General features: G+C 46.7%; 1 protein-coding gene across 1 annotated transcript in view; it reads left to right on the top strand.

Annotated features, from left to right (window-relative positions):
* Positions 1-14,403, top strand: part of CHSY1 (chondroitin sulfate synthase 1) — a 71,790-nt gene that overhangs the window by 1,915 nt on the left and 55,472 nt on the right. The window contains exon 2 of the mRNA XM_073618357.1: positions 6,931-7,426. Within this exon, the coding sequence (XP_073474458.1) occupies positions 6,931-7,426 (496 nt within the window). The remainder of the gene's footprint in view (positions 1-6,930; positions 7,427-14,403) is intronic.

Consider the following 14,403-nt stretch of genomic DNA (forward strand, 5'->3'; position numbering starts at 1 on the left):
AGTGCCTACAGGTGATACCTACCTGTGTACCTACCTATACCCCCTCCTATACCTACCCCCATCTATACCTAGAAGTGCCTACAGGTGAGGCCTACCTACCCCCCCATACATAGAAGAGCCTACAGGTGAGACCTACCTACCCCCCACATAGAAGTGTCTACAGTTGAGACCTACCTGTATCCACTGTGTACCTACCCACACCCCCATCTATACCCCCCTATACATAGAAGTACCTACAGGTGAGACCCACACCCCCATCTTAACCTGGGCAGCGGCCACCTATAGGTTAGACCTACCTACCCCCCAATACATAGAAGTGCCTACAGGTGAGACCTATCTACACCCCCCTCTATACATAGAAGTACCTACATGCCCAGTCGGTGGCCACCCACAGGTGAGGCATACCTACCTTCCCCCCTACACCCCCATCTATAACCCCCCCCCCCCCATACATAGGAGTAACTACACACCCAGGCTGTGGCTGCCTACAGTGGACCTACCTCCCACAACCCCATCTATACCCCCCCACATAAAGTACCTACATACCTGAGTGGTGGGTGCCTACATGTTAGACCTACCTAAACCCCCCCCCCCCCCAAAATACATAGAAGTTCCTACAGGTGAGACCTACACCCCCATCTATACCCCCCTCCCCCCCCCATACATAGGAGTAACTACACACCTGGGCTATGGCTGCCTACAGGTGAGACCTACCTCTACACACCTGCTTTGGACCTACCACCCACATCCCCATCTATATCCCCCCCTACATACACAGAAGTACCTACATACCTGGGCTGTGGCCGCCTACAGGTGAGACGTACTTGCTCCCCCCCCCCCCCCCCCCATCTATACCCCCCATTCACAGAAGTACCTACAGTACCAGGCAGGATCTATAGGTTAGACCGACCTACCCCCAATACATAGAAGTGACTACAGGTGAGACCTACACCCCCATCTATACCCCCCCCCCCCCCCCCATACATAGGAGTAACTACACACCTGGGCTATGGCTGCCTACAGGTGAGACCTACCTCTACACACCTGCTTTGGACCTACCACCCACATCCCCATCTATATCCCCCCCCCCCCTACATACACAGAAGTACCTACATACCTGGGCTGTGGCCGCCTACAGGTGAGACGTACTTGCTCCCCCCCCCCCCCCCATCTATACCCCCCATTCACAGAAGTACCTACAGTACCAGGCAGGATCTATAGGTTAGACCGACCTACCCCCAATACATAGAAGTGACTACAGGTGAGACCTACACCCCCATCTATACCCCCCCCCCCCCCCATACATAGGAGTAACTACACACCTGGGCTATGGCTGCCTACAGGTGAGACCTACCTCTACACACCTGCTTTGGACCTACCACCCACATCCCCATCTATATCCCCCCCTACATACACAGAAGTACCTACATACCTGGGCTGTGGCCGCCTACAGGTGAGACGTACTTGCTCCCCCCCCCCCCCCCAATCTATACCCCCCATTCACAGAAGTACCTACAGTACCAGGCAGGATCTATAGGTTAGACCGACCTACCCCCAATACATAGAAGTGACTACAGGTGAGACCTATCTATACCCCCCCTATACATAGAAGTACCTACATAGCGGGGTGGGGGCCACCTACAGGTGATACCTACCCCCTATACAACCTACCTCTACGCAACTTCCTACCTATACCCCCCATGTATAGAAGTACTTACACACCCGGGCGGTGGCCGCCTAGAGGGGAGACCTACCTACTGTATACCTACACCCCCATCTCTAACCCCCAGAAGCATTTGCAGACCTGGGTGGTGGCCGCCTTCAGGTGAAACCTTTCCTACTGTATACCTACCACTACACCTACCCTACCCCCACCTACCCTACCCCCACCTACCCGACTTCCTCCCTTGTGGTAGGTGTGATGCTGAGGATTGTTCTTGTGGTTGGAAATCATCAGTCGGGAGTCTTCCTTATCCATGGAGACCCTCCCCGCCATGTGCTCGCTCGCCTTCTGCTGGCACAGCGGTTTATGGCGTTTGATTTATTGTCTGATTTATAGGAATACAATTTGTCAATTAGATTGTGTGCTTGTAAATAGGGGCCAATTAGAGGCTGTAATCCGGGAGATCTTTTCCGTGGGAAATGTTCCTTCCAAAGAGTCATTTCAACCATTTCTCAGTGCGCTCATCATTATTATAATATACAGTGCGGGGATTATATAGAGCCAACTTTATAACAAGGATCCGATCATTTCCATCGTTTGCCGGTGCCAGCCTCTAATTGTATTCAGTTTACTCCTTGTCATACGAATGGTAAATATACCCCCCCCCCTCCCCTCCCCCCAGGGGGTGCCTGGATATCTTCCTTCTATCAGTAGCTGGGGGCAATGCTCTGCACACGTCTGTTATCAGGATGGTGTTTGTTCTGATGGAGATCAGTATGAATATAAACATTGACTCCTCTATAATGCAAATCATGTTCTTGGATCTCATTGTAGTCCTTGTCTTCTATCTCCCGGGTTCTTTCATGTCTCTGCACACACATTAGATGCCGATCTTCCCGACTAACATGACCTGCACCCAGACAGTCCTACCGATGTCTCCGTAATCCGCTCTATTTAGAAGCCTTTCACATTGAGGCGCTTGAAAACTGCCCAGAAAATGCCGGGAGCTTTTGAGGCGTTAGCGGTGCCTTTTTTTTTTTTTTTTTTTTCTTTTTACTTCAAGAACCATTTTCAGGTGCTTTAAATTTTTTTTTTTTTTTTTTTTTTGCGCTCCAATAATGCTGCTTGCAAGAGTGTTTGTTTTCTTTTTTTTTTCACCTCCCCGCCAGCGCAGCGCCCCAGTGTGAAAGCATTCATTCATTTTAATGGAAACAGGTTTTCATGAGCTTTTCAGGCACTTTTTTTTTTTTTTTTCTTTTTAGCACCAAAACACTTGGAAAGCGCTTCAGTGTGAATGGGCTACTTTCACAATGGGGGGGAGGGGGTGTTAGCGGTAAAGAACTGCTAGTTTTAGCGGGGCTTTTAAGCCCCGCTAGCAGTCGAAGAAAGGGTTAGAAGCGCCTGTATTGCGCTGCCAAAGCGATTTTTTTTTTTTTTTTTTTTTTTTTTTTTTTTTTTTTTTTTTTTTTTTTTTTTTTTTTTTTTTTTTACCCCATCCTGCAAGCGCCCCGCCCCAGTGTGAAAGCACTCAGGCTTTTACACTGCGGAGGCATGAGAGGCGTTATTTTTAGCGCTAAATCGCCTTAGTGTGAATTGGGGGTGTCAACCTCAGCTTTAAAATATAACTTTTTTTTGTAGCAAATGTAAACGGAAATGTTTTTTAAAAAATGTACAAGTTTTTCTCGCTCGCGCTCTCTCGCTCGCGCTCTCTCGCTTTCTCTCTCAGCATTGGAACTCTGGGCTGTGGAGGGGGCAGGAACGGCTGGCTCGTTGAAGCGGTGCCGATGTTCCGTCAATCGGCGAACCAGTTGGGTAGCGGAAGTGACGTTCCACCACTGCCAGGTTTGCTCATCTGATGAAACACCTGCAGTCGGAAGGCAGCGGACATCTTACTACACCCAGCTACATCTTGAATTTCACAGTAATTTTAGCTATGAAGTGAGCGTATATAAATATACTATATTGACATATTTGATGCTGTTTGGATGTTAAATATTGAAAGGGCTAAAGGTTTAGCGCTGAGCAGTGCGGGGTGTACCAACATGGCCTCCGCCCCCTTCCTACTGCTGGCATCCAGCTTCTTTCAAAATTATGCATCCAAACAGCATCACAGATGTCAATATACTATATTTTATATATGCGCTCACTTTATTGCTAAATTTATTCTGGAATTCTAGAAGTAGCTGGGTGTAGTAAGATGTCTGCTGCCGCTTCCTCTGACTGCAGGTGTCAGATGAGCAAACCTGGTAGCGGCGGACGCATGCGCAGCTGACCAAACGTCACTTCCATTATCTAATCTGAGTCGCCGATTCTGATGGCATACTGGTCCAGGCATGTGGGCAGATCCCCGAATCTTGCCTGAGCCCTGGGCGGCCTGTGTGACGGCAGACAGCCTGGGCGGCCTGTGTGACGGCAGACAGCCTGGGCGGCCTGTGTGACGGCAGACAGCCTGGGCGGCCTGTGTGACGGCAGACAGCCTGGGCGGCCTGTGTGACGGCAGACAGCCTGCTTCAGCCCGCTGTCTGCTGAAAACTGGTCACAGGAGTGCAGAACAAACTGCACTCCTGCGATCCACAGAAGTACACCCAAACCAGCTTTCCTGTACTTCTCCTTTAATACAATTTCATTATCTCGGCTCATGCCTGGATGCTATATTATGGTTTGCATTTAATGTGACAAGTCTCTGTTAGCACTTTTACATAATGTGACTATTTTGTTAATGTTTTGGCCTTTGAAGAATGTTGTTTCTATAACAATTTTTAACTTGAAGAGCGAGCTTTTCAGGTAGTACAAGCGCGTTCCATCCCCCCTCCTGGACAACTCTAGGCCTATGCGTTCCTAAACTGGCTCCCAATCCCAAGGCTGACCTTGCATTGTGCAGTCTTAGTGCGATGCGGTCATGCATGCCAGTTTGTAAATGCAAGAAAAGGTCTTATGACATGTAAGGTAAAGAGCTCCATTTTTGTTCCTGGGTCTAGTGGCTGCAGAGTAAAGTTCCTGATATGTTACGTACTTCTATACATTGGTGACTAATGCCGCAGGAGGCCCGCCATATGTAGGCCATCGTTCAGCTGTGAAAAAAAAAAAATATTTGCCGTTTTTCACGAGAAGGTGACAGACATTGAATCATCATTTGGATTCTGGTCAAAAGGTTTATGGGGGAAAACAAAATTTGTGACCCCATTGACATTATATGGCCCAGGAAAGATGGCGGACAAGCTCATGCCTACTGCACAGTTAATCTAAAGTGGTTGTAAAGGTAGAATGGTTTTTTTTTTTTTTTTTTTTTGTTGTTGTTTTTGTTTTTTTTTTAGGTAAGGTGGGAAAAAAAACACCAGTATGCAGCTCGTGCAATTGTGTGACATCGCATAACAAATTGCACTGGTCTCCACCTCCTCTCCACCTACTGTCATGGGGTGGAGAGGATATGCTAGAACACGGCGCACCATAAATGGGGGGGGGGGGGGGGTAGGAGAACATGTTCTAAAGATGAACCTATCCTTTAATATGTAGCTTAGGTTTAACACTTTCCCTCCTGGCTTCAAACTGAAATGGCCTTGGTTGGCATTAAAGTGGTTGTAAACCTGACATGAAATATGAACAAAGCATATCCCTCTATAGTGCGTACTCGTGTCGATCCAGAGACCTGGGCCCCATCCCTCCCTGGTACCAGTGTCCCGCGATCCCCCGCTGTCAGGCACCAAAGGCACCAGGACGCTGCTTCTCCAGGCCAGGGATTTGAGATCCTCCTGGCTTTCTTTCCTTGCAGCACTGACAGGACGGGCTAGACGGATTTTGATTGGTCAGTGCCCTCTGACGGAGCTGACCAATTAGAATGCCTTTTGTCTGTGCATGCTGAGGGGTACGGATAGGATCTTAAGCTGCAGGGATTTGAAATCCCTGGACTGGTGAAGTGGCGTCCCTTTGGGGGGGTCCAGTGTAAGTTCACTTTAACTACTTCATTACCGGGCATTTTCGCACCTTCCTGCCCAAGCCAATTTTCAGCTTTCAGCGCTGTCCCTTTTTAAATGCGCGGTCATGCTACATTGTACCCAAACTAAATTTTTATCATTTTGTTCCCACAAATAGAGCTTTCTTTTGGTGGTATTTGGACACCTCTGCAGTTTTTATTTTTTGCTAAACGAATTAAAAGACCGAAAATTTTGAAGAAAAAAAAGTTTTTCTTTGTTTTTGTTATAAATTTTTGTAAATAAGTACGTTTTCGGCGGCACTGATGGGCGCTCATAGGTGGCAGTGATGGGCACTGAAAGGCTGCACTGCTGGGCACTGATGGCTGGCACTGACTTAACTGATGGGCATCACTGGCAATGGCAGGCAATTTTCTTTGGCACTGATTGGCATTTCCCTGGTGTTCCAGTGTGGTGGCCATCCCTGGTGGTCCTGGGTGGGCATCCGAGGGGGGGGCTGCGCTAATAATCAGCACAGACCCCCCCCCCCACTGTCAGGAGAGCAGCCGATCGGCTCTCCTCTACTTGCATCTCTCAGACGCGAGTGAGGGAAAGCTGATCAACGGCTCTTCCTTTTTACATCATGATCAGCCGCGATTGGACACGGCTGATCACGTGGTAAAGAGTCTTTCAGACTCTTTACCTAGATCGTAGTTGCGGTGTGTCAAACTGACACTCCGCAACAATGATCGACGAGATGCGCGCCTCCGGGGGCGCGCAGCGGCTTGGTATCCGGTGAGGATAGCGCAACCACTTTGCTGACGTCATTTTGTTATATGGTGGGCGGCAGGTGGTTAAGGTCATCCTTTTTTTTTTTTTTTTTTTTTTTTTTTTTTTTTTTTCCCTGGCTGCGCTTTAGCCGAATGACGGCTACAGCGCAGTCGCATTTTGCTGGGAGGCCGTCGTGACGTACTCGTGCTGTCTGCGCGCCCCCCCGTGGCACGTATTGGCAGTGATCTGTGATCGCTGCCTCCGGACTCAGCTCTTTACCACATGATCTGCTGTGTCCAATCACAGCAGATCACAATGTAAACAGGAGTTTCCGGTTATCGGCGATCCTCTCACACTGGAAGCGCAAGAGGAGAGATAACTGGCAAATCCACACGGGACATCTATACTGCTAATCAGGGCACTGATCACCAGTGCCGCCTCATCAGTGAAGGAGAAAAATTACTTGGGCAGGAAGGGGGTAAAAGTGCACAGAAGTGGTTAAAATCTTGACTCTGCATAAAGTTTTACTGATGGCGCTCTCCTCCTTCTGGATGTATGTTCTAAATCCGATACGTTTTTATCTTTTAGAACCTGGTCGCAGTCCATCCCTGGAAAAGTGGAGTTCTTCTCAAGCGAGGGCTCAGACACATCCATACCAATTCCTATTATAGCGCTCCAAGGTGTAGACGACTCCTATCCACCCCAAAAGAAATCCTTCATGATGTTGAAGTATATGCACGATCACTATCTGGATCAGTACGAGTGGTTCATGAGAGCGGACGACGACGTCTATATCAAAGCCGAACGCCTAGAAAGCTTCCTGCGCAACCTTAACAGCAGCGAGCCTTTGTTCTTGGGGCAGACTGGCCTGGGCACTACGGAGGAGATGGGCAAACTGGCCTTGGAGCCGGGTGAAAACTTTTGCATGGGCGGTCCTGGGGTGATTATGAGCAGAGAGGTCCTGCGGAGGATGGTTCCACACATTGGGGAGTGTCTCCGATCCATTTATACCACCCACGAGGATGTCGAAATTGGCAGATGTGTTCGGAGGTTTGCCGGAGTGCAGTGCGTTTGGTCTTATGAGGTAAGTGATGATGCCGGACGTTATAAAAAACATGCTAGGTTTGGTGGTTCTAGAACGTTGGTGCTGTGCATGCTCTGACTGCAGAGTACCTAAAATTTGAAAAGCAAGTGAACCTTTTTTATGGGAGGGTGCATGTGATCAGCACAGGGCCAATCGGCACTGTCCAGAGAGAGGGTCAGGGGTCCTGCAGTCTTAGGACAGTCAGAGGAGAATGAAAACTCCAAGTTTTAACCAGACACTGATAGAAGTCACAAGACTGCTATATACTGCTGATGAGAAAATGTATTTAGCAGTTTGTTTACTAAAATGATTGCATTTCCATGTTCTGTGGGGGACCATATATAGTGAATGCAGGGTCCTGGGTTTAGTAACACTTTTTAAAGTGGAGTTTCAGCCTGTGTAAAAAAAAAAATAAGAAAACCTAGCTACAAATACTGCAGCTGCTGACTTTTAAAATAAGGACACTTACCTGTCTCCGGGTCCAGCGATGTCGGCACCTGAGGCCGAACCGTCGATCAGCTCTCGGGGGCTTCCGCCGCCATCTTCTGGAAGGGGATCAGGAAATGAAGCCTTGTGGCTTCACTTCCCGGTTCCCTACTGCGTATGTGAGAGTCGCGCTGCGCGATCAGAACGGTCCCTGCTGTCTCTGGGACCTGTGTGTGTCCCAGCAGACCGCACGAGGGGACGGGAAGTGGCGTGGACTCCCGTGGGAGTTTACGCCCGGAAGTGGGTGCAAATACCGGTATCTGCACCCCCTCCCCCCTGAAAGGTGCCAAATGTGACACCGGAGGGGGGGAGGGTTACAAAAAGTGGAGGTTCAATTTTTGTGTGAACCTCTGCTTTAAGCACTCCTCACCCCCCTACTATGACACATTTGGCATGTCATTATTTTTTGGGGGGGGGGTTGTGGGTACCTAGTTTTGACAAGTACCCAGCTCCTACTTTCGCCTAGGCGGTCTGAGTGGTAGTTCTTCTCCTCCCCCCCCCCCCCCCCCCCCGCAATCTTCTGGGACACCTCACAGGTCCCAGAAGATTGCCCGGCCACTGAGGCGGCGCAGTGCATGCCCGGCTGTGAAACCGCAAGCTGTGACACCCGGGTGCCCACACTTGTAATGCCAGGGAGGGGTGAGGGAGAGAAGCGAGGGTTCGGGCAGCCGGCATTGCTGGTGAGTGTCTATTAAATGTCAGAAGATACGCTTTTTTTAGCGGCTGACTTTTAATAAACACACAAATCACTGGATCTCCACTTTTAATGTTTTTAGAAATCAAATCCTAGAAGAACACTTTGAGACTTTTATATTTTACACCCAGCAGAGAACTGGCCATACGTTTTTTTTTTTTTTTTTTTTTTTGTCACTGGGATTTACTCTGCAGATCTTCTGCTGATCTATTGAGCAAATACGGGAATGTACACCCCGAGCTCCTGAAATGGCGCAGATGTCAGATGAAAGCCCAGGGCAGCAACACAGATAATCTCTGACGGTTAGAAATGCGGAAAGGAACATTTTGAAGTGTGAATGTTTTTCATCATCTCCTACCTAAGCAGAATAGGTTTGAGCTTTTGTGATTATGGGTGTGACCTTCAACATTTACCGTCATTTATTTACAGAAGAAAGGCTGTGATGTCAGTATGGATTGTGAAAGTGGGTACTTAATACTGTTTAATCACTTAGAAATTCAAATCACTCCAAGTGCTTAGAGGTCACCGGAAGGTTTAATCTCCCCAAGCCCTTATTTTTTTTTTTTTTTTTTTCCCGCATTCACAAGCTATTACATTGGGTCATTTGACAAGCGGCTCTGGTTAGGCGCTCACCTATCTGCACTTTTAGACACTGATATCTTGTGACATTGTTTCCAGTCCAGTCTGCAGGAAATGAATAAGATATGAAGATGGCTCATCCTTTCCACTGAGAACGAACAAATCCTCTCATAAGGATAAAGAGACTTACTGCTGTAGGCAGCTAATTAGAGCTCTGTGTGCGGTTTCCAGACTGAGGGCAACGTTCGCGAGTTACATTTTTACACTACATAAGGGTTTTATGGCTCGGCGAAAAGTGTGCAAGTTTGGCTTCTATGGAGATGGCCAGCTGGCCTTTAGGTAGGATAGTAGAGACTTGCCACTGTAATCTCTGTAAAAAAAAAAAAAAAAAATCTCATATCTGGAAAGATCTTTTTTTGATCTAGATACACTAGATTGTCAAAAGTATTGGGACACAAGCCTTTACACCACATGGTCTTTAATGGTGTCTTAATCTGTAGGGTTCAATATTGAGTTGGCCCCGCCCTTTGCAGCTATAACCGCTTCAACTCTTCAGGGAAGGCTGTCCACAAGGTTTAGGAGTGTGTCTATGGGAATGTTTGACCATTCTTCCAGAAGCACATTTGTGAGGTCACGCACTGATGTTGGACAAGAAGGCCTGGCTAACAGTCTCCGCTCTAATTCATCCCAAAGGATTTTTATCGGGTTGAGGCCAGTCAAGTTCCTCCACCCCAAACTCGCTCATCCAGGTCTTTATGGACCTTGCTTTGAGCACTGGAGGGGACACTATGGTGTGGGGTTGTTTTTTTCAGGGGTTGGGCTTGGCCCCTTAGTTCCAATGAAGGGAACTCTTAAGGCGTCAGCATACCAAGACATTTTGGACAATTTCACGTTCCCAACTTTGTGGGAACAGTTTGGGGATGGATCCTTCCTGTTCCAACATGACTGCGCACCAGTGCACAAAGCAAGGTCCATAAAGACATGTCACAATTTAATTTGTGCAGGAATGGGTGCACGGATCTGAATGCAGACAGTGTGAGTTCGAACCTGTGCACCCATTTTGTACTGGAATAGCCGCCCAGTGCTGTTCTACAGCACCTGATGTGAACCAGGCCTAAAGACCTTTTCACACTGATCTGCGTTTGGTACGTTCTGATTGACTTACAATGGAAGGTGCACTTCAGAAAAGTTGCACTAAAGATGCAGCATGCTGTGTTTTAGCATAGTGCACATGCAGTGTTGCATAGGATTTAATGGGGAATAGTTTTCATGAGCTTTTTATTGCCCTGGAATAGTACAGAATAGGCGCACCAGGGTGAATGGGGTCTAATCACGCACATCTTGCTAACGCATTTTGGCCTCTCCCCCGAGTGCCCCCACAGCACAGCAGCTTGCTATGGGATCACCTGAGCCAAGCCGCCTGTGTCTCTCCGGGAGCCAATGGCACCTGCTGCTGTCACAGCCAGCCCAGCCTCTTGTGCTGGATCGAGATGGGGCTCATCTTAAGTATTTGGGGGGGGGGGGGGTGCGGCTGCTGCAACCCGTAGTTGAAGAAAAGAAAATCGGTTAATGCAGGGCCGGCCTTGCTGCATGTGCATTGGATCATTGTCTATAGCAGTAAGAAAACTTGCCTCCTTTCTAGCGGAGGGACCTGCTGGTGGTGCGTTCTCTGACCCAACGCATGGCCAGCACAGGCATGTTTATATTCGAGAAGAACAAACCTTGCAGGACCAACTGATTGGGAGGTTCGGCACTTTGTACATAGTGGTCTCTCTATATGGCGTTTTGCATCTTTCATCTCCCAAGTAATGCAGATTGCCAGGTGTGTTGGGGAACAATTCTGTGTTTTCACTCGAATGTTTGGCTCCTATATGAAATATCAATACCTTGGTGTTAAAGGTAACGGTAGAGCAGATCTAGACGTTAACCATGTATAATGAAAACTCTCTCGGGTGTTTTATTAGCTGTCAGTAGAATCTGACCAGTTAGACTTTCCTCCTCCTTGGCTGTTTTCTGCCTCGTTGCTCTCGCTCATTAACCCCGCCGATTCCGATTCCTCTGTCTGTACTGAATGGCTTTCTAACCACGTGGCACACTTCTCGGCATGGAAGGGGATAAGGAGCGCAGTGGATTAAACGTCATTTTCGATAAGGTCAGCAAAGGCTAATCTCTCATCACTCTGCTGGGAAAGGTGCACTAATGTTTTTTTCCTCTCGAGTGCCTGCAAAGTTTTCCAAGAGCAATGAAATCTCTTTAATGAAGATACGCATGAATGATTAATGGTATATCCTTTAAAAGGAGAAGTCCAGCCTAAGAGTAAAATTGCTACATCTACAGACATCCACGATCTAACACTATCCTATCTAACCCTATAAAGAAGAAATCCGGTATACATACCTTTTTTCTGAAGTCGATCAGGTCCGGTCCCCAGCGGGGGAAGCTCTGCAGAGGACATGGCCGATAACGGCTTCGAAATGAATGGGAAGTGACGTCACCCATACTTGCTATGGCGCTTCCGTTGTCGGCTGTGCCCTCTGCACCCACCTCTACAGCAAAGCCACCGCTGACGGCTCAGTGTGGGATCGGGTCAGATTGGCTTCAGAAAAGGTATGTATACTGAGTTTATACTTTACAGGATTATGGCCTGTACACACAATCTGAATATCGTACGACCGATATCGCTTAATAGTCGCAAGTAGGAATTGAATAGCTAAATAAAGTAACAAAATTGAATTGTCGGATGACAACTATACTGACCGAAAATCGTACGATCTGGAATCGTACGAGGAAAATTTGGACTGCGTTGGGCGGTTATTCCGTTGTAGTCCCACCACATGGACAAGGCAGAATGTCTTGTGCCCAGTTCATACCCACGGGCACAATGCGCTGGAAAAGTACTGCATGCAGGTTTTATTTTTTGGCAAACTGCCACACACTGCAGGGCCAACGATTGAACTTTGAGATGTCGGTCTATTTCAAAAAATAAAAAATCCAACATTACTGCATTGATCACAGCCGATCGTAACGTACGCCAGCCACTGCACTGTTGGTGTGAGCCACCCCTTATACTGCAGAGAAGACGGTGTCTTATACTCTTCATTCCCATTTACAGTAAAGCTGTTTTTTCATTTTGTTTTGATTTTAATCACTTGACCTCCAGAAGACCCCCCCCCCCCCTTCGTGACCAGGCCATTTTTTGCGATACGGCACTGCGTTACTTTGATGATTGAGCGGTCATGCAACCTTGTAACCAAATATGTATGTTTGTTTTTTTTGTTTTTTTTTTCCTTTCCCACCACAAATGGAGCTTTTTTGGTGTTTTTTGATCACCACTGCAGGTTTTTTTATTAACAAATATATATATATATATATATATATATATATATATATATATATATATATATATATATATATATATATATATATATATATATATATATATATATATATATATATATATATATATATATATATATATATAATCTATCTGATCCCAATGTTTTAGTTTCTGCTGTAAAACCAAATTTCTTTAATTTAGGCCTATATGTATTCTGCTACATATTTTTGGTAAAAAAAAAAAAAAAAAAGGTCTCTAAGCGTATATTGATTGGTTTAAAAAGTTAGTTTCTACAAACTATGGGTTATGTACTGGAATTTTGGTTTTACAGTTTATAGCGGGCCTGCAATATTGCTACGGACAATCTGGCACTGACACTTTGTAAGAACCAGTGACACTAATATGGTGATCAGTGCTAAAAAAATGTACTGTCACTGTACTAATGAAACTGGCAGGGAAGGGGTTAAACATCTAGGGCAGTCAAAGGGTTGGGGCTTCATGTACACTGTTGCTGGTAAACAGACAACATTTAGGGGCAGTTGAAAGTTTTCGTTTTTTTTTTTTTTTTTTTTGTTTTTGTTTTTTGCTGCCCCTGAACTCTCCTCTATCTTTTCAGTACGTGTACACAGAGTCGTTTATGGTCGTTTCTAGGCAGTTGAGTTTAAAATCATTTTTTCGAAAGCAAAAAAAATGGATTCACTTGGATGTTCAGAGGCATTTGAGACACCAAACGCTTGTAAAGGCGGTAACTTGCGTTTAGCCGCGTTTCGTTTACAGGCGTTTTTTTTTTATTTTTGAGTATGCGAAGGGAAGAAAAAGCTTGCAAAACGAGATTTTTTTTTTTTTAAACGTCCGTTTCTATCTGTCAAGTTATTCCTTTTGTAGATTAAGCATAACTGTGCCTAACCAGTGCTTTTGTGTACTGTGAGGTGCTTTTACTAAGGGAAGTGATGGGTTTTATCCCATGCTTTTACGGGGAAAGAAAATCCATTACTTTGCCCCACTGACATCGCGGAGCTCTGCCTAGGCAGGGCTCTCTGTCCTGTGTCTTCCTGACGATTGGTGGGTGCCGGCAGACATCCATTGGCCGGCACCCGCTGATCGGCCGGCATCTGATCCGTGCAATCACAGCATAGCCGGGTTGGCCTCTACCCGCAAGTGGTGGATCGCCTACTTGGTACATGATCGGGCACAGGAGAGCCACCTTGCTGCCGTATATAAGTTTTATATGGTCGGTGTCGGAAGGCAATATGATTTTTCTTTCTGGTTGATACAACAAAAGATTTGCAAGCGGTTGAGTCAAATTTTTTTTTTTTTTCTCCCTGAAGCTTGGTTTACCTGCACATAAAATGGAGAGAAGTTTAGACACTAGCCTAAATCTTTTTTTTTCTGTTTGGCATTCAAAGACAAAAGCAATAATCCAGTTGGTTGCCACATCCAGCGTCGGGTCCTTCCTTCATTACACATACTGTATGACAAAAGTTCTACATTTTAGGGTAGACACTAATCCTCGTCTCCGACCTCCTGCATTACTCATATAGGAAACAGTACATTTCCTCCACTTCTTTGAATCACTACTTCTTTTTCACTAGCAGTCTATTGCAGTATTTCCTATGTGTTGCTGGAGTCACCCCACGCCTGCTTACTGTTGGCGGTGTGCATGACCTCTGGGGTCACAAGTTGATTGAAGGAACTAGGGCCAGCTTAGTGCCAGTCTGACGTCACCCGAGGAAGCTTCTTGTCCGCACTCACTTCCCCAAATCTTCAGATTAGGCAAACCCCCGGTGTGGCAGAAGGGACCTGTCTTGTGTCCGTCTGCAGAAGCCTGGGGAAAAAAAAAATATACTGGCCACATATTGTCAGGAAGGTGGAGATTATCAT

Source organism: Aquarana catesbeiana, linkage group LG03 (genome assembly GCF_042186555.1).
Source record: "Aquarana catesbeiana isolate 2022-GZ linkage group LG03, ASM4218655v1, whole genome shotgun sequence".
NCBI lineage: Eukaryota > Metazoa > Chordata > Amphibia > Anura > Ranidae > Aquarana > Aquarana catesbeiana.